This window comes from Oryctolagus cuniculus, chromosome 11, assembly GCF_051225735.1.
Source record: "Oryctolagus cuniculus isolate XC-2025 breed Fujian yellow rabbit chromosome 11, ASM5122573v1, whole genome shotgun sequence".
NCBI lineage: Eukaryota > Metazoa > Chordata > Mammalia > Lagomorpha > Leporidae > Oryctolagus > Oryctolagus cuniculus.
In genome coordinates, this window is record NC_142877.1 from 45,788,431 (window position 1) to 45,806,850 (window position 18,420).

Here is an 18,420-nt window from a genome sequence, read left to right on the forward strand (position 1 = left end):
TCTGGGTGCAATTGAATTTCTGTGTCATTTTTAATTTAGAAGGGTCTGATAAGGTTTTTTTGGTTCGGTGCTTGTGTTATTAAAATGGATCCTGCTTTAGGAAAAAACTTTAAAATACCCTTGGTTGGACAGAATTACAGAGTAGACCTGTTTACTCCTCCCTCCCGTTCTTACAGCACGATGAACTTGCTGATAGTCTTCCTTGTGCAGAAGGGGAGTTTATCTTCCTTCGGCTTAATGTTCTCCGTGAGGTATGTGGCAATAATCCTCGGAATTGGCACTCTAAAGCAGTGTGCCTTTGACTGCTGTAATGGCAGCCTTCCTTTTTGGTTGTAGTATTTGGAACGAGAACTCACCATGGCCAGCTTACCGTTCACGTTTGATGTTGAGAGGAGTATTGATGACTGGGTCTTCATGTGCTTCTTTGTGGGAAATGACTTCCTTCCTCACTTGCCGTCGTTAGAGATTAGGTATGTGTGCATGAGTGGTGTTTCAGCCTTCTTGACCTCACAGAGCACACTGGTCCTCATGCATGTTTCTCTCTTGGTGGCAGGGAAGGTGCAATTGACCGCTTAGTTAATATATACAAGAACGTGGTACATAAAACTGGGGTAAGTTCACTCTTGAATAATTTCAAAACATAAGTGTTTGCTTTTGTAAGAAGATCATTTTACATGTATTTTATCGCTTACAGGGTTACCTTACAGAAAGTGGTTATGTCAATCTGCAAAGAGTACAGATGATCATGTTAGCAGTTGGTGAAGTTGAGGATAGCATTTTTAAAAAGAGAAAAGATGATGAGGTAAAGTGTTTCTATTGCAGTAGCTAAACTTGCTCCTGTCTCTAAAAGGCTGTGCTGATCCTGTGATTGTACTTTTAACTTTTTTGAGTACATTGTTGTATCATTGCAGTGTATCAACACTAATTTATCTTGACAGTCAGTGCCTTATTATAAATATAGACCGTGATGTTGGTTATGTGGAATTATGTATTGCAATTTTTTCTCTTCATAATATTAATTAGGGTATTAATCTAAACACTTGTCTAATGAGCACGATATGAAACAAGGGCTCCAAGGCTAGAGGAATGCTGGGTTTGAGCCACTACCTGCCATGGTTTATAGGAAATGCTTAAGACAGGTTAAGACCTAGGAACTCATACTCCCAAAGTAGAGCATCAGGAGTCTAGGCTGGATTGTCTCAGCCAGGGCAGAGGGTTGGAAGGATATTGGATCTGGGGAGAGTGGCAGCTCTGTAGTAAGAAATCAAAACGTAATGGAAGGAGATCAGATAACAAAGCACTTCGAGGGTGATTACATTTGGCAGTTGAGTGCTTAGGTGAGGCGTCCAGGTTTCTGGCTTGGGCATTTTGGAGTTTGCTGGTACCACTCAGATAGCAAGCACTGAGGGTGAGTAACTTGGGTGGGGGGAAGGTGGAAATTGAGTTTCAGTTTGGAGTTACTGAGTTTGAGGGGCTATAAGGACAGCTGAGAGCAGTCCATCAGTCATTAAATGGTTAGATGGATGTATGTGAAGATCAGAGAAGTCTTTTGACAAAAGATTTGAGAATCATTAGCTGCTAGGAGGTGCTTGAAGCCCTGAGTGTGAACTTGAATTCCTTGGGAATTTGTGTGGAGTGAATGTTCCTCCAGCAGAAGCCTTGGGAAGCATGGGCTTTGGGAAGAGGGGAGCCAGTTCTAGGGAGAAGGAGAGAAATCCCTACAGAGGGAGGAAGCCTCTGTTGCTGCCTGGGGGATCAGAGAGAGATAGCCCCAGGCCAGGTGTCAGGGAATTCTGGGAGCTGGTGGCAGTAGAGGGGCAGCAATCTGAAGGCAAATGGGTGGAAGGGTGATTTATGGCGGATGATAAGGGAGGCCAGCAGGGAGCAGGACAGGAAGGTAATAAATAGCTTCTTTGAAACAGTGAAGGAAATCCTTTCAGAATTCAGAAAGAAGTCATGTGGCTATTTGGAGCAAATAGCAATACAGTAATCGTACTACATTGTCTCATCATTTCCTGACAGATTAAAACTTGTCATTGAATCTGGCAAGATTTTTCTATTCTATTGAACTTTGAATCCTACAGCTAGTGATCTCTTATTTTTAGAACTTTAGACATCATTTTATGTAATTATGAGTTGACTAGGCATTCTTCCAAAAGCCTTCAGTACTTGGCATTTTTTTGTTATAATGGCAAGAGTTTTACTTATAAAATTAAAATTTCAGAACTGCCTTTGTCTGAGTATATCAAGTGTCAGCTGGAACAGCCATTTGTAACTTGTACAAGAAGTACAGCACCTTCACTTGACTTAACACTATTAAATACTGTGTACTACCTGGTATAAAAACCACATGTTAACAACAGTGCTAGTATGTGGCTTTAGCCCATTCTATACCATTGAATACTGGTGATAAGTTGGCATTAGAAGAAGGAATGAGGGATTTAATAGATACTGTAGTGTTTAATGGGGTTTCCAGCCGACCGAGAGGGATTTTCAGGTGGTGACTCTTCTGCTATATTCCTGGAGTTGTATGATATCCTTTAGCCTGATTGGGCATTAGGGGAAACCCTTTTAACATTCTACTGAACATTTCTGGGTGTATGTATTTTTTTGTGAAGTATGTCTGGCATTGGACAGGTTTCCGAAGCAGTTCATAGCACAAACATGATTCAAGATCAGTCAGTTCATACAGAGGGTCTTTGGTACTGCTACCACCCTTATAAAAATATGTTTAACAGACAAGAGTACAGGTGGTCGGCAACGAATACATCTTTATTTGTTATTAAAATTGAGTGGTTCAGCCAGAAGTGTGATGCTTTTTTATTTTATGGACTTTGACATTTGCCTATTGCAAATGTTCTTTCATTCAGCAAGTATTTGTTAAGTTTTTACCATGTGCCAGATAGTGTGCTGAGTGCTAGTGATGCAGTCAAAAATAGAAATTCCTGGCCTTGCCCTGGAGCTCCCATCCTCCCTGGGGGGATGACAGTAAATGTTAACATCTTACAGAGAAGCTGGTGAGGAAACACCTGGGAAGGTGGAGTGGGGATCAGATAAGGCCTCCCCGACAGATGGCTTCACATGAACGATGTTAGGGAGTAGCCTTGTAGGAAGAACATTTCACATGGAGGCAATGGTCAGTGCTAGGACTCTGGGGACAGGGTGTTCACAGGACAGTGTGCAGCTGGGAAAGTGGTGGGAGATGAGCTCAGAGAGGCTCCAACAGGGGCCCCCATCTGGTGGGATCTGTAGGTCGGGATCTGGACTTCCGCTTTCCTTCTGCAGCAGTGGGGGGTCCGTGAGTAGAAGAGCGATGAGATCTGACACGGAAGGCTCACTGCGCTGCCATGCTGAGAAGCAAAGGTAGAAGCAGTGAGCCTAGGGAGGGGGCTTTCTTGCCATAAGCCAAAGCAGCTCAGCTGATGGCCTTGGAGATGACAAGAGAGAAAGTTGGATTCTGAACATGTGATGAAGGTAGAAACAACGAAATTGGCTAATAAATTAAATGCAGAGTGTGAGAGAAGGAAAGGTGTCAAGAATGACTGCAGGAGATGTGGAGGTGTGGGTGGGGATTCCATTTTGGACCAGTTTGAGGAGAGATCCTGGTTAGAGAGTAATCGGCATATAGATGGGTAGTGTTTAAAAACCCTGTGACCGGTGATTTCTGCCCTGGGAGGAGAGAAGTGGAGAAGTGCAAGGATGGGCCCATGGGAACACTGACATTAAGAAGTTTGGAAACTGCATGAAGGCAGGAAGCAAGAGAGGGAAGGAGGAAACCCAGGTGAGTGTAGTGTCCTGGAAGCCAGATGAAGCAAGAGTATGATTCAGGGAGGAGAGCACCATGGTCGGACAAGGGCTGAACACCGACTAATGGATTTTATAACCTGCAGGTTGTTGGTGAGCCAGAAGATTGTTTGAAGATGGCGGCAAAAGCTTGATTAAATCAGTGGTTTCCGCATTATAGGGAGTTTAAAGTTTTGAAACAGTCACCAGAGCTTTGTTTTGGAACAGACTGAATGTATCCAGGGTTCAGCCCCTCTCCTTGCAGAAAGTACCAATTTCAGATCTTATTAAGGTACTGAATTGCAGTTGACAGGACTGCCTTGGAAGAAACAGGAGGACAACCACTAGGGTAGCTGCAGTACCTACTGGTCCCTATGTTAGGCCTTAGCAGCATCCATGGTCACCCTAGCTGCCTTTGAGTGGTCCAAGGCTAGTGGGGAGCAAGACCAGCCCTAAATCTTACCTAGTCGAAACCATGGCCACACTTTGAGGATCAGTGGAGACTACGAATCAGTGTAGACTGGATCCTTTCCTGTGAATTGAATTGGCAGAGGAAGCAGTGCATACATCTGAATTCCTTTCCTGTCTTTCATTGGGTTGACTTTGGAAGCTAAGGGGGTGTTGTTTGCAAAGAATCCTGTTTTTCTTTTTTCCCTATTGTGCCATGCCTGTTGCGGAGTTAGGAATTGTCATGTTCTTTTAAGGTTAAAGAGTGTCATTGTTAAATTGTCTTGTTGATTTTTTAAAAAATGTTATTTTAGTTATTGATGATATTCAGCTAAACTTTAAGAGTTAGTTTTTTTCCTTATTTATTTGTACCTTCTCTGTATTGACAGCCTATTTGCTGTAGGGTAAAACCAAGGGTCTTTCTAATGGCTCTTGCATTTTCCTGAAATAATGTCAGAAACTATCTGCAAAAAATTAAGAACAATTACACTGTAAACTCAATCTGCCAGTAAAGTCCTGATAAACAGTACTTTGAGCTTGTAGCTATTGCCCGGTTAAATCACACATCTAGATTTCTGGGGTTATCCTTTAAAGCGTAAATTGTCTCCCAAATCATTCCCGGTTATGTTTAACTCTGACATTTTTGTGTAATTATTTGACAGAATGTATGGATTTTATACTTTTAGGACAGTTTTAGAAGACGACAGAAAGAAAAAAGAAAGAGGATGAAGGTGAGTTTTTGCTGACTTTGTGAGATTGGCAGTAGCATAAGTTTGCAATTTGTGAGGACGATGTTCCATCCAGTGACTTTCTTCCTCATCTAGTAGGAGTTGCTAAGGGTCGTGAATGTGCATCCAGCTACCTTCTTACCTGGAGAAATATCACTGGTTTCAATTTGAAAGAAGCCCTTTCTGAGCGCGCGCGCTCTCTCTCTCTCTCTCTTTTTTTTTTTTAAGATTTATTTATTTAAAAGGCAGAGATACAGAAATCTTCATCCTCTGGTTCACTCCCCCAATGTCTACAAAGGCTGGGGCTGGGCCAGGCCAAGCCAGGAGTCAGGAGCTTCTTCCAGGTCTCCCATGTGGATTCGGGGGCCCAAGCACTTGGGCCATCTTCCACTGGTCTCCCAGGCCATAGCAGGGAGCTGGATCTGAAGTGGAGCAGCCAGGACACAAACTGGCACCCATATGGGATGCAGACACTGCAGGCGGAGGCTTAACCTTTTATGCCACAGTGCTGTCTGGTTCCCCTTTCTGAGGTCTTGAGTGTGAAAGGACAGGAGGTGGGTGGCTCTTAGCTATTCAAATTGTTTACAACAATCAGGTATTGTTTTTGTAATGAAATGGTGAACTCTGTGTGTATCCTCTTGGAGTTATTATACTCGGCCTTATTCCTACATTTTCATCAGCTTACTTTTCCTGGATGATGACACTCAGCTTCGTTGTTTTCTCTGTTAGGAAATCACCAGATTCCTTAATCCTCAGAATCCAGTTCTGCCTTAGTTTAGTGTTTAGAACACGCTGTGATCTGGTTGAATTCCAGCCATTCAGCTTGTCCTTCCCATCTTCTAAACACACCCTGTCCCTGCTGACTCTCTTGCCCTCGTTGGGTTCCTCCAGTTGGCTTTCTGACTTCACAGTTCACATCCTGCCTTCTCCATGAGGCATACAGGACCAAAAGAGACGAGGCTTTTAACTGTGAAGTTTCCCCCTATGAGGTTGGCTTTCTTACTTAGTTACATAATGGTTTTTTGGTCTTTTCTATTGGATTTTCAAACTCATGGATTTTAGAGGCTGCCTTTTATTATGTTTTATTAAAATTGGGCAGTTTCAGGAAATGGGAAGGAAGAAAAGTAATTTATTATTGCATGTAGGTTCAAAACCATTTATATAAAGAAGAACGTTCTTCATTTTTATCATATTATTTTCTTTCAGTCAATATCTGTTGTATCACTCAGCCGTTAACTATCACCTATTATAGCTATAATCATAAATCTAATTGCGAATAAAGAGTTAAATTCTAGGAAGGTAAAGAGAAAATAAAAGCTGTATTTCCTGGGTCCTGCACTGTGGCGTAGCAGGTGAAGCCAGAAGAGACCCAGAAGAAGCTCCTGGCTCCTGGCTTTAGATTGGTCTAGCTCTGGCCGTTGCGGCCATTTGGGGAGTGAAAACCTCTTTCTCATTCTCTGCCTCTGCCTCACTGTAATTCTGCCTTTTAAATAAATAAATAAATCTTTAAAAAGCTGTATTTCCTAAGATTAAGTCAAACTCAATTTTTTTAACCTTAATTATTTTTATTTGCCTGAAATGGTGTCTTGAATGTTTTCTGAAATTGTAACCAAACTGGATTATTAACATGAAGAGACTGGAATCAGTTGTCTGTGTTCTTTTAGAGCAGTGGACTGTGTAGGACAGAATTACTAAGTATTGAGAGTGTTGCTTACAGGGGATGAGTTGTCAACTCCAAATGTAGACAGCTTTGTAATGTTACTAGAAATCCGTTTGGTGTTTTAGTGAGTTTAATAAGTTAAGTGCTTAGACCTGAGAACTCTTTCAGTGCCCTCTTTACTTACCCTATCATCTAACGTTGTTGTAATTTTAATTTTCACATTTATTTCCATTTATGTTAGAGAGATCAACCAGCTTTTACTCCTAGTGGAATATTAACCCCTCATGCGTTGGGTTCAAGAAATTCACCAGGTTCTCAAGTAGCCAGTAATCCGAGACAAGCAGCCTATGAAATGAGGATGCAGAATAACTCCGTGAGTGGCCTACTTTTTTGTGGCATTGAAGAGTGATGAATATCAGATGTTTCTTGCAGATTGTGTGTGTGTGTGTGTCTGTGTGTGAGTAGTTCATTACTTAGCCTGGAGTTGCTTTGTTTCTTTTCCTTTGCCTTGAGATATTTTTTACTCTGTTAAGTCCACCTTTATCAATATGAAAATATCTAAATGATGAGAAAAAAGTATATGGGAAAGCTGATGCATGTGAATATAAAGGGAGGGCAAAGTGGCTGCAGTGTTTTTGAACTACAGATGGGCCACACTGCTTCTTCCTCTCCCAAAGATGTCCCAGTGTCTGTGCAGCGGGGGCATGAGAGGAGGGCAGGTGTGTTCCTGTATTGCCCGTTTCCTTGCAGAAGGTGGGTATTTTTGCACAACAGTGCTCCTCAGGCTATCAGATAGAAGTACCCCTCACTGCCTAAACTGTTAATCTTCAATTCAGACGTGGATTAGATCTGAATAGGTATTTTAATTAAATATTTTAATAGCCAAATTCTGATTGCTCCTATTTATAATTCAGGAACTGAAAGGATGTTTCTTGTGATAACTCCTCTTGTTTGAACTTTGCAGTCCAAACTGCAGAAGCAAGTCCCCCCACCCATGGAGGCTGTCCTCCATCCACTAGCTTCCTGTTGCAGTGACGGTGGTGGTCAGGGAACAGACTGTACTGACAGCAGAGCAGGAAAAGAAGTGGAAGGTTTATTATTGTGTGTGTGCTTTTGCCGTGCTCGATCCAAGGCTATTACATAAACTTGGATATTTACATTTTACTATTACTATTTTTTTCTTTTTAAAAATTTTATTATAATAGTTATCTTCTTGATATTTATGTCCCTAATTAGAGGAAAATTCTGTGGAACTTTTGCTGTAACTGATAACAGAGACTAATTCAACTTGTTTTCACAAAGTCACACCTAGAAGTTTTAGGACCTTTGATTTGAAATTTGAGCACTGAGATGTTGCATCTCCCGAGTAGTAGCCTGGGTTTCTGTTGTACTTTTTGGTGATTTGATTTTCGTCTTTCTTACTGACAGAGTGGGATGTTGAGGATCAGGGCATGAGACCCCTGAGTGGAATAGAAAAAGCTAGTGCCCGTCATTCCTGGATCCTGGTGACTGCCATCCGCATAGAGCGGGGCTGAGAGTGATGGCATTCTCACATTCACTGTTGGTGGTTGGATGCTTTTTGCTTAATCTCCAGGAGGCACATAGGTTTCAACTTTACCAGCCATGATTGAGGATTCTGATACTGTTTCAGACTCCACATAGAACTACATTCCCATCGAACTACACTGTTGATCAGTAATTTCTTTTTTTTTTGGACAGGCAGAGTTAGAGACAGACAGAGAGAGAAAGGTCTTCCTTCCATTGGTTCACCCTCCCAAATGGCTGTTAAGGCTTGCGCACTGCACCGATCCGAAGCCGGGAGCCAGGTGCCTCCTCCTGGTCTCCCATGCAGGTGCAGGGCCCAAGGACTTGGGCCATCCTCCACTGCCCTCCCGGGCCACAGCAGAGAGCTGGACTGGAAGAGGAACCAACTGGGACAGAATCCAGTGCCCCAACCGTGACTAGAACCTGGGGTGCCATCGCCGCAGGCGGAGGATTAGCCTAGTGAGCCGTGGTGGGAATGGGAATGGGAAGATTGGTAATTAGGTTGCTTGTTTGATTTTTAACCCTTTTTGACAGGATTATTTCTATTTACATGAGGTATGGAATTTGGAGTCTTTGCATGGTGAGATTTTCATCTAGAATGTTCTGAACTAAAAGAAATTAAGGAGCCAAATCATCAGTTAATCTAAAAGGATTTGTTAAAATGGATTTTTTTTTTTACTGTTTTTGTTTGTTTTGTGAACTGTTGAGCCATTGTTAATGCTTTTGTATGTAGCTAGTTTTGAAATTTATGGCTGTAAGTTTTGCATCCTGAAGTATGGTTTCATTGTATCTGAGGACATTCTCAGTTTAATGGAATTTGTCAGATTTTAAAACCAGCTTTTTTGAAAGATATTTGTTTGAAAAAATTTGTATGAGTTTGATACATTTAGAAAACAATACTTTTGTTGGTAGATGCATGATACTAAAGATTTAGCATTAAACGAAAAAATTTTCCCCTTGAAAATACATTATTTTTGTTGTGTAAAGAAGTTTATATTTTGTTAGTTAAGAATCCATTTGGGAAAGTTTGTTTTTTATACAACTTCTGTGTACTTACACAGTTGATAGGAATGTCATCCTCACAGTGTAATCCCAGTGGCTGAGTGTAGGATTTGAACAATAGTAGGGATGGTTTCATGAGTGGTTAAACCGCGTGCCTGGCAGGCAGTGTGCTAGTAATCTTTCACATATCCGTTTAGTCCATGCAGTAATTTGTGAAGACGCAGAATATTATCCCAATTTAAGGTCAGGCTGACAGAGGTTAAATAAGTTGTCCAAAGCCACATAGTAAAGGTTGATCTTGGTATTTCAGACTCAGATCTCTCATTTTCCAAGTGTAGCAGTGCTTTCCTGGATGGGTGGATGGGTGGAGGGTGGATGGGTGGGTGGGTGGGTGGATGGATGGATGGATGGATTTATGACAGTGTTAGCTATACTGATAATAGGTAAGTGATCCTGTCATACAGTTTTAAAAGGAAAGTGCTCTAAGCTCTGTAAAATACAACATTGCTTAGTTTTAACTTTCCTTGGCATATGGTATAAACAGTCTGTATAATAAGGTTTTAGTTGCAGTGTCATTAAAATAGACTTCTGAGCTCAATTTTAAATTCTGTTGACTTGACATACCTAATAGACTGAAGAACAGAAGGAAAACTTCACTGTGAAAATGTTTCCTGCCACTTATCTTTTTGGTGATTTGGTCATTTAAATAGCTGAAGCTGTGGAAGATTGTCTTTTAATTTTGTGATTAAATGTTAAAATATTTTAGGGCCATATTATGTTAATCAAGTTTGGTATAAAGGAACTATAATGTTGAATTTAAAGGGGGCATAAGTCTTTGCAATACAAATGAAGTTGCATTTTTCTAAGATGACTGATAGATTTTGACTTACACATTTGGAACTTTAAAACAGTACATGCAAAGTAATTTAGCAGCTATCTGTCAGAGTCTGATTGAACTTACTTTTCAGAGTAGTTGTAGGTTGAATACCTATTATTTAACTGCATTTGCACCAGCACTGACCGTTAATAGATTTTTACACATGTCATTGCTACATCTAATATTTATGTAGCATATATAATGTATGTTATATGCTTTTTCCCCCTCACAGTTTTGCTATATGGAAAAATGCGAATTTACAACATGAAAGAAGCACAAAGAAAAACAAAATTTGAGTTTAAGTGTTTGAAGCTTGGTGCTACATTAACTCCTTCGGGAGGAGTGGAATAGGGCAAAATGAGTCTTTGTACTTTGTAAATACATTTACCTCCTTCATTTACTAGCTCTTTAGAAATGTGTACCATGAAGCATGGTGGGTAATGTCAGTTGGATGTACCTTCTTAAGTAAAATGAATAATGCAATCCTTCCTTTGTAATGTCATAATCGTCTGCAGAGTCCTTCAATATCTCCTAATACGAGTTTCACGTCTGATGGCTCCCCGTCTCCGATAGGAGGAATTAAGCGGAAAGCAGAAGACAGTGACAGTGAACCTGAGCCAGAGGATAACGTCAGGTGATGCCATTTTTTGGTAGCACTTTGTTAGCAAATTGCTGAAATAGAGTCTGTCTAATTAATGCTATTTGGCTTAGAGCAGTAGTGCCTTCGGATGCTTGCCTGTGATCTTTTTATCCCGCAGTAATTAATGTGGAGGGTTAGACTAGTCAGTAAATTCCGGTGAGATGTGTAAGCTGTAGCTGTTCAACCTAAGTGTCTAGATTAGTATGCGTGCAGGTTTTCATTCTCCAAGCCACTTTTCCCTCTGAGACCAGGCACAAAATCAGCTAGACATGAGATGTTTAGCTCAGCCTATGTGATCTGAATGTTAGTGTTTGGAGATGAAATTTTCAAGCTGCTTAACTTAGAAAGTTCAGTTACACTAAGGTACTAATATAATATAGTTGGCTTTAATTTTCTCAACTGAGAAGGTTCTTCCTCAAAATGAAATTATGCAAAAATCATTCTTTGAGAGATAGATGTCTGTTTTTTTTAAACTACACACTTACATGGACAATTATATAACAGCAGAATTTTCTTTCAGTTGTATATATAAAATCTATAATAGGAAGCCGAGTCTTTCATTGATCCCCAAGAAGGGGATCATCATACAGTATTACACACAGCCTCCTGTGTAATTAAACCAGACGTGAATTCTGGGCTCCAAGTGCAAAGGGCCAGCAGTCTCTTTAGAATACTATACCGCAGTAAGAAACAACGAAATCCAGTCATTTGCAACAAAATGGAGGAATCTGGAACACATCATGCTGAGTGAAGTAAGCCAGTCCCAAAGGGACAAATAGCATATGTTCTCCCTGATCGGTGACAACTGAATGAACACCAAAAAGGAAACCTCCTAAAGTGAAATGGACACTATGAGAAATGGTGACTTGATCAGCATAGCCCTGACTGCTAATGGACAACTTAATACATTATCCCTCTTAGTATTTTTTTTTGTCTGTTCTACTTAATATGACTGGTTTAATTCTGTAATTATCACACAGTTATTCTTAAGTGTTGAAAATTAACTGAAATGTGATCCCTGTTAAACATAAGAGTGGGAATAAGAGAGGGAAGAGATGTATAATTTGGGGCATGCTCGGGCTGACTTGCCCCAATTGGTAGAGTTGGAAACATACCAGGGGATTCCAGTTCAATCCCATCAAGGTGGCATGTGCCAATGCCATCTCACTATTCCAAGTGATCAATTTCAGTTCACAATTGATCATAATGAAAGGACTAAGAGTCAAAGGGAGCACATAAACAAGTCTAGTACCTGCTAACACTAACCGATAGAATAAATAAAGGGGAGAGTGATCCAACATGGGAAGTGAGATACTCAGCAGACTCATAGAATGGCAGATGTCCTAAATAGCACTCTGGCCTCAGAATCAGCCCTAAAGGCATTCGGATCTGGCTGAAAAGCCCATGAGAGTATTTCAGGCATGGAAAGCCAAGACACTCTGGCAAAAAGATCTCTGTGAGTGAGATCCCAGTGGAAAGAACAGGTCTTCAAAGAGGGAGGTGCCTTTCTCTGAAGGGAGGAGAGAACCTCCACTTTGACTATGACCGTGTCTAAACAAGATAAGAGTTGGAGAACTCAAGGGGCTTCCATAGCCTTGGAAACTCATGACTGGTGCATAGGGAGATTACTGATGCCATAAACAGGAGTGTCAATTGGTAAAGTCAACAACAGGAGTCACTGTGCACTTGCTCCTCATGTAGGATCTCTGTCCTTAATGTGCTGTACATTGAGGCTTAATGCTATAACGAGTACTCAAACAGTATATTTCACTTTGTGTTTCTATGGGGGTGCAAACGATTGAAATCTTTACTTAATGTACACTAAACTGATCTTCTGTAAAAAAAAAAAAAAAAGAAGAAGAAATTATCAATTCCCAACTTGACTCTCACTGGGATTAAACATGACAATAGGTCTGATCTGATTTCATCATCATTTAAAAAAAATCATCTATTATTTTTCACTTTATGTTTCTGTGTGGGAGCAAACTGTTGAAATCCTTACTTAAGGTATACTAAGCTGACCTTCTGTATATTAAGATAATCGAAAATGAATCTTGATGTGAATGGAAGGGGAGAGGGAGTGGGAAAGGGGAGGGTTGTGGGTGGTAGGGACGGTATGGGGGGGAAGCCATTGTAACCCATGAGTCGTACTTTGGAAATTTATATTCATTAAATAAAAGATAAAAAAAAAAAGAATTTAGGAAAACTGTATATTATTTCAAAGTTAAGCAGGACAGTGGTGGACCACAGCTCATGCTTTGAAAAGATATGGAAAGTGTGTGGTTTATGTTCATGGTTATTTTTCATAAGAGTCATATGTAGTTGCATTTTTTTTTTCTTTTTTGACAGAGTTAGAGAGAGACAGAGAAAGGTCTTCCTTCTGTTGGTTCACCCCCCAAATGGCCACTACGGCCGGCGCGCTGCACCGATCCGAAGCCAGGAGCCAGGTACTTCCTCCTGGTCTCCCATGCGGGTGCAGGGCCCAAGGACTTGGGCCATCCTCCACTGCCCTCCCGGGCCACAGCAGAGAGCTGGACTGGAAGAGGAGCAACTGGGACAGAATCTGGCGCCCCGACCGGGACTAGAACCCGGGGTGCTGGCGCCACAGGCAGAGGATTAGCCTATTGAGCTGTGGCGCCAGCCTAGTTGCATTTTTCTAATGTCCTTCGATGTGAGATCCATAACCGCTTGGGATTGAACATTTATCTTTAGTTTCATTAGATTCAGCACATGCTGAAAAGAACCTTGACTAGAGAGTCCTATCAGTGCTCTTGATCTGTCCTGATTTTTTTGAATGTTCTTTGCTTGTGTTCCTTAAACAAAATACATAAATCTTGCAGAAGGTGAGAAATGAGCACTTTAAGAAAGTAGACTTTGGATGAAAATGTGTTTCTTCATGTTGTATTTTTTATTAATAATAATACAGTGGCTTGATGGACCTTCTGGATTTTACCAGAACATGCATGTGTGTGTGTGTGTGTGTGTGTGTGTGTGTGTATGTATGTATGTATGTATGTATAGAAATATAGAGATAGACATTCTTTATCTCTGTTTATCTCCTTCCTGTAATTAATGATTTTACTTGAAAGATAGATAAAAGCTCAGGCAACAATAGAAATAGAGCAGGAATGCACATAATGTCTGCCTGGTCTCTAGAAATAATTTTTTTTCTCCTCTAAATTAAGAGAGGCAGAAAGAGAGTGGAGAGAGTGTACATGCACATGAGCGAGCGTCTATAGGAGTGCTGGCTCACTTCTCAGATGCCCGGAACAGCTGAGGCTGGGCTGGGGCCAAAGTTTAGAGCTGGGAATGCTGTCCAGATCTCCCACATGGGTGTCGGGAAGCCCCATTCAGGATCTGCATTAGCAGGAAGCTAGAGTCACAAGCTGGTGTGGGATTTGGTTAATCAAACCCAGGTACGCCATCAGATATGAGAGATAGATGTCTCAATCCAAGGCTAAATGCCCAGTCCCCTTTAGATAATTCTTTTGTGAACTTAAAAAAAAAAAAAAAAAAGGTTATATTTATTTGTTTGAAAGGCAGAGTGAAAGGGTATGGAGGAGAGAGTGAGAGAGATTGATTGATCAGTTTTCTCTCCAGTGGTTTACCCCCCAAAATTCCCCAGGTGTCTGGCTCACACCTTTTTGTGACTGAGGGGTCATAGTGGTGAGAGAGTAGCTACACCTATTGGGGGTTACAACACTGAGTGTTAATACCTGAAGCAGAGCAGCGGTGACTTGAACCAGTGCTTGGATATGGGATGCTGCCATCACAAGGTGGCTTAACCCGCTGTGCCACGATGGTGGGCCAAACTTAACATCAAAATTACCTCTGCATGTCTGTTTTAAAAAAAGTAATTTTACTGCCTTTCTTTGTATACTTTATATTTTAGCAAACTGAACCATGTAAGATGTCTTAAAATGTGGTTTTTAAAATTGTTGCGCAGTTACAAAAATATGTATAGCACTGGTAAAATTTGAGCAAATATTCTGTTTCTACTTTAATAAGTCATTCTCGCCGGCGCCGCAGCTCACTAGGCTAATCCTCCACCTTGCGGCGCCGGCACCCCGGGTTCTAGTCCCGGTCGGGGCGCCGGATTCTGTCCCGGTTGCTCCTCTTACAGGCCAGCTCTCTGCTGTGGCCTGGGGAGTGCAGTGGAGGATGGCCCAAGTGCTTGGGCCCTGCACCCGCATGGGGGACCAGGAGAAGCACCTGGCTTCTGCCTTCGGATCAGCGGCGGCCATTGGAGGGTGAACCAACGGCAAAAAACCTTTCTCTCTGTCTCTCTCTCTCACTGTCCACTGTAAAAAAAAAAAAAAAAAAAAAAAAAAAAAGTCATTCTCTTTTATTTTTTTAGTGTAAATTTATATTGATCTTACCAGAATCAATGTTTGGATTTTTGATGTTTAACTGTTAAGTTGATAGTAGATCCTGTGAAAGTGGACTTTTCAGAATTAATTAAATGAATCTGTGTTAGCATTACTGTTTAATTCACTCACATTTCCCTAGATATTAAATATAAATGGACTTGGGATATAGACTGGTATTCCCGAAAGTGTATTAATTCAACATGAGCTTGCTTTGCCTGGTTTGTAGGTTATGGGAAGCTGGTTGGAAACAGCGGTATTACAAGAACAAATTTGATGTTGATGCAGCTGATGAGAAATTCCGCCGTAAAGTTGTGCAGTCTTACGTTGAAGGACTCTGCTGGGTTCTTCGATATTATTACCAGGTACAAAGGAGTATTTTCCTTTAAATCTCTAGCCAATAATTTTAAGAAGATAGTAATTTCTATAATGTGTATTATTGAGCTATATTCTGAAATAAAATGGAATTATTTTGTAAAGCTTCCTATTTCAGAAATTGATTAGCGTAAATAATATTTGTAAAGATACCTGAGTTCCTTAGGTTTTAATATACTGTGTAAACAATGCTAGTTTTTGTTATTTTAAAGGATTTTCAGCATAAGTAGCATAGTTGTCTGTCTCTAAGGTGATTATAACTGGGTAATTAATTGACAGTCATTAAATGACTGAACTAAGTACAGTGCCTGGAGATTCCCAATAAAAGTTTGAAAGGAATTTGAGTGACACCATCTCTGTAAGGCAGTGTTATTGCATGAAGTGCATTCTAATACTCTGTGTCTGGCTCACCTTTTTGTGACTGAGGTGTCATAGTGGTGAGAGAGTAGCTACACCTATTGGGGAGTGTTAATACCTGATTTAGTTCTCAGAGAACAAACCAAATTAAGTTTGGTAACTCTAAACAGACAAGGTTTGTGAGTAAGTAGACAGTACCATAAAATACTAAATATCGACTGCAGACTTCTGTTTGCAAGTTTTACACCTATTCTAAAGATTTTTTTTTTAAGAAAGAGTTATACAAAGACAGGAAGAGACAGAGACAGAGAATCTTCCATCTGCTGGTTCACTCCCCAAATGGCCGCAATGGCTGGGGCTAGGCCAGGCTGAAGCCAAGAGCCCAGAGCTGCTTCTGGGTCTCCCTTGAGTGTACAGGGGCCCAAGGACTTGGGCCATCTTCCACTGCTTTCCCAGGTGCATTTAAAGGGAACTGGTTTGGAAGTGGGGCAGTTGGTCTCAGGCATCTGTAAGGGATGCTGGCGTTGCAGGTGGTGGCTTTACCCACTATGTCACAATGCCAATCCCCATAATTTTAATTCATTGGGTACAGAGTGAAAGCACATTTCAGTAAGAGATCTCTTCTTTGAATAAAACTTGATCTTGTTTTCTTCTGATGTACTTACTCAGAGTTTTTAGTCAAGAGAAAGGTGTCCCATGAAAATGTAAGAGTGAATTGTAAAGTGAAACTTTGGGCTTTTAACTCTCAAACTGTGTTCCAGTGATGTCCCAGGCCACCTGCACATTCAATAAACATCAGCTACAGCTGCTGTTGGTGTTATTTGGTGATGGCAGGTTTAGATTTACAAAGAAGTAGCACCAAATGTATTTTGAAGAAAAGTCTTTGAATTGTTTTAGTGAATATAAAGTTTGATGTTAGCTACTGGTTATTAAAGATGCTTCACAATATTTTTTAAGCCAAGGAGCTGTTGATATGAAGTAGGAAGCTTAGAATTAATCAAAATAATTTTTTGGACTTGTGGACAAAATATATAGAACATATACCAGTAGTCATTGTGTTTTATAAATAGAATATTTTAGGTTAACTGTCTGATTTTGTTGTACCGTGCCCATCATGGATTCACATGTATTTTGAGGGATGGGTTTTGTTTGTTGTTAATGGTTCTAGGGCTGTGCTTCCTGGAAGTGGTATTATCCATTCCATTATGCACCGTTTGCTTCAGACTTTGAAGGAATTGCAGACATGCCTTCTGACTTTGAGAAGGGCACAAAACCGGTAAGCCAATTATTTAGTCACAAAATTTACAGAATTTTGGGTCTGGTAATAATTTGGGGTCTTAATTTTTAACATTGTTTTTCGTTCTTGCAGTTTAAACCTCTGGAACAGCTTATGGGAGTTTTCCCAGCTGCAAGCGGTAACTTTCTACCTCCGTCATGGCGGAAGCTCATGAGTGATCCTGTGAGTCTCTGGTTTCAGTGTGCTGGTAACCTGGATGTCATAACATAATATTGTCACACCTTCTTTTGCATCTTGTAGTTAAAAGCAGTGAAGTATAGAAGAAAGGTATTTGAGTTCTTTAATTTTTTCATGGTATAAATATTTTTTCCTGTTTTCTTTGAGTAACCATACTCTACCTAGGAAATGAGATTGGTTGGTGTTATTAGAAATTCTTGCATAGCAGTCATTTTCTTGTCAGTCTGCTTACTTGTAAGTCTTTATTTTCACTTGTTTCAGCCTTGTGTGATGGCTATCAGAACTCAAGAAGTCTGGCTTGTGCTAGCTAGAAAGAGTGAGACCCAACCAAGCAGGAATTGTTAGAGGAAATGAACTCATTCTTGCTTGCCAGAGGCCCACATTTATCAGTTCTTAAATTCGTCTGTAATGATGCCTTTGTTTTTCAGTTTTTAAAATAAAGTTAATTTTGTTTTATGAGGCCTGTTATTAATGACCTCTTATCTTAATAACATTTTTTTAAAAGTGCACACCTATTTTCTCATCAGGCATGATAGCTTGAACAAAAGTCATCAAATTCTTTATAGTAGAGATATGTGGCTTTGGTTTTGAATTTTTACTTTTCTTCTGGATATAGGATTCTAGTATAATTGACTTCTATCCTGAAGATTTTGCTATTGATTTGAATGGAAAGAAATATGCATGGCAAGGTAAGATTTTGACATTCTTTTTGTTAAAACTTTATGTTAAAACTGAGCAAACAGGATTTATGGGATGAAATAATTCTATAAAAGATAAATATTTAAAAAATTAAGTTTGAAAAATTGATATTTCTCCATCCAACCTAGAATTAGCTGTGATTAATAGTAATTTTAGTAGTAATATTCTGGGGTAATTAGAATTAAAATAGATTAATAATTGTATCTTTTGTCTCTTTTGTGCTTGATTAATGAGGCTTATTCCAATTAGTAACTCATTAACATCTTTTGTGATTGCCAAGAGATACAGAAACATCTGTCTCTCCCTCTCTGCCACTCTGCCTAACAAATGAATAAAGAAACCTAAAAAAACTAAATACTTGACATTGATCATTGCCTATAATCTTCTCATTTCTTTTGTTAACAGATTTTATAGGATTGATGCTATGAAATGAGAATTAAATATGCTATAGTATTCAACAATATGT

General features: G+C 40.1%; 1 protein-coding gene across 5 annotated transcripts in view; it reads left to right on the forward strand.

The window, feature by feature from the left end:
• The window catches only part of XRN2 (5'-3' exoribonuclease 2), an 81,996-nt gene that overhangs the window by 24,918 nt on the left and 38,658 nt on the right, over nucleotides 1–18,420 (forward strand). For 2 of the 5 annotated variants that reach the window (XM_002710942.6, XM_008256331.5), the window contains 11 exons: nucleotides 177–251; nucleotides 337–470; nucleotides 554–611; nucleotides 695–802; nucleotides 4,917–4,961; nucleotides 6,860–6,991; nucleotides 10,558–10,676; nucleotides 15,279–15,414; nucleotides 16,950–17,057; nucleotides 17,151–17,240; nucleotides 17,872–17,944. In XM_002710942.6, the coding sequence (XP_002710988.1) occupies nucleotides 177–251; nucleotides 337–470; nucleotides 554–611; nucleotides 695–802; nucleotides 4,917–4,961; nucleotides 6,860–6,991; nucleotides 10,558–10,676; nucleotides 15,279–15,414; nucleotides 16,950–17,057; nucleotides 17,151–17,240; nucleotides 17,872–17,944 (1,078 nt within the window). The remainder of the gene's footprint in view (nucleotides 1–176; nucleotides 252–336; nucleotides 471–553; nucleotides 612–694; nucleotides 803–4,916; nucleotides 4,962–6,859; nucleotides 6,992–10,557; nucleotides 10,677–15,278; nucleotides 15,415–16,949; nucleotides 17,058–17,150; nucleotides 17,241–17,871; nucleotides 17,945–18,420) is intronic. The other 3 variants (XM_008256330.5, XM_089307372.1, XM_089307371.1) reach the window with 2 other exon arrangements.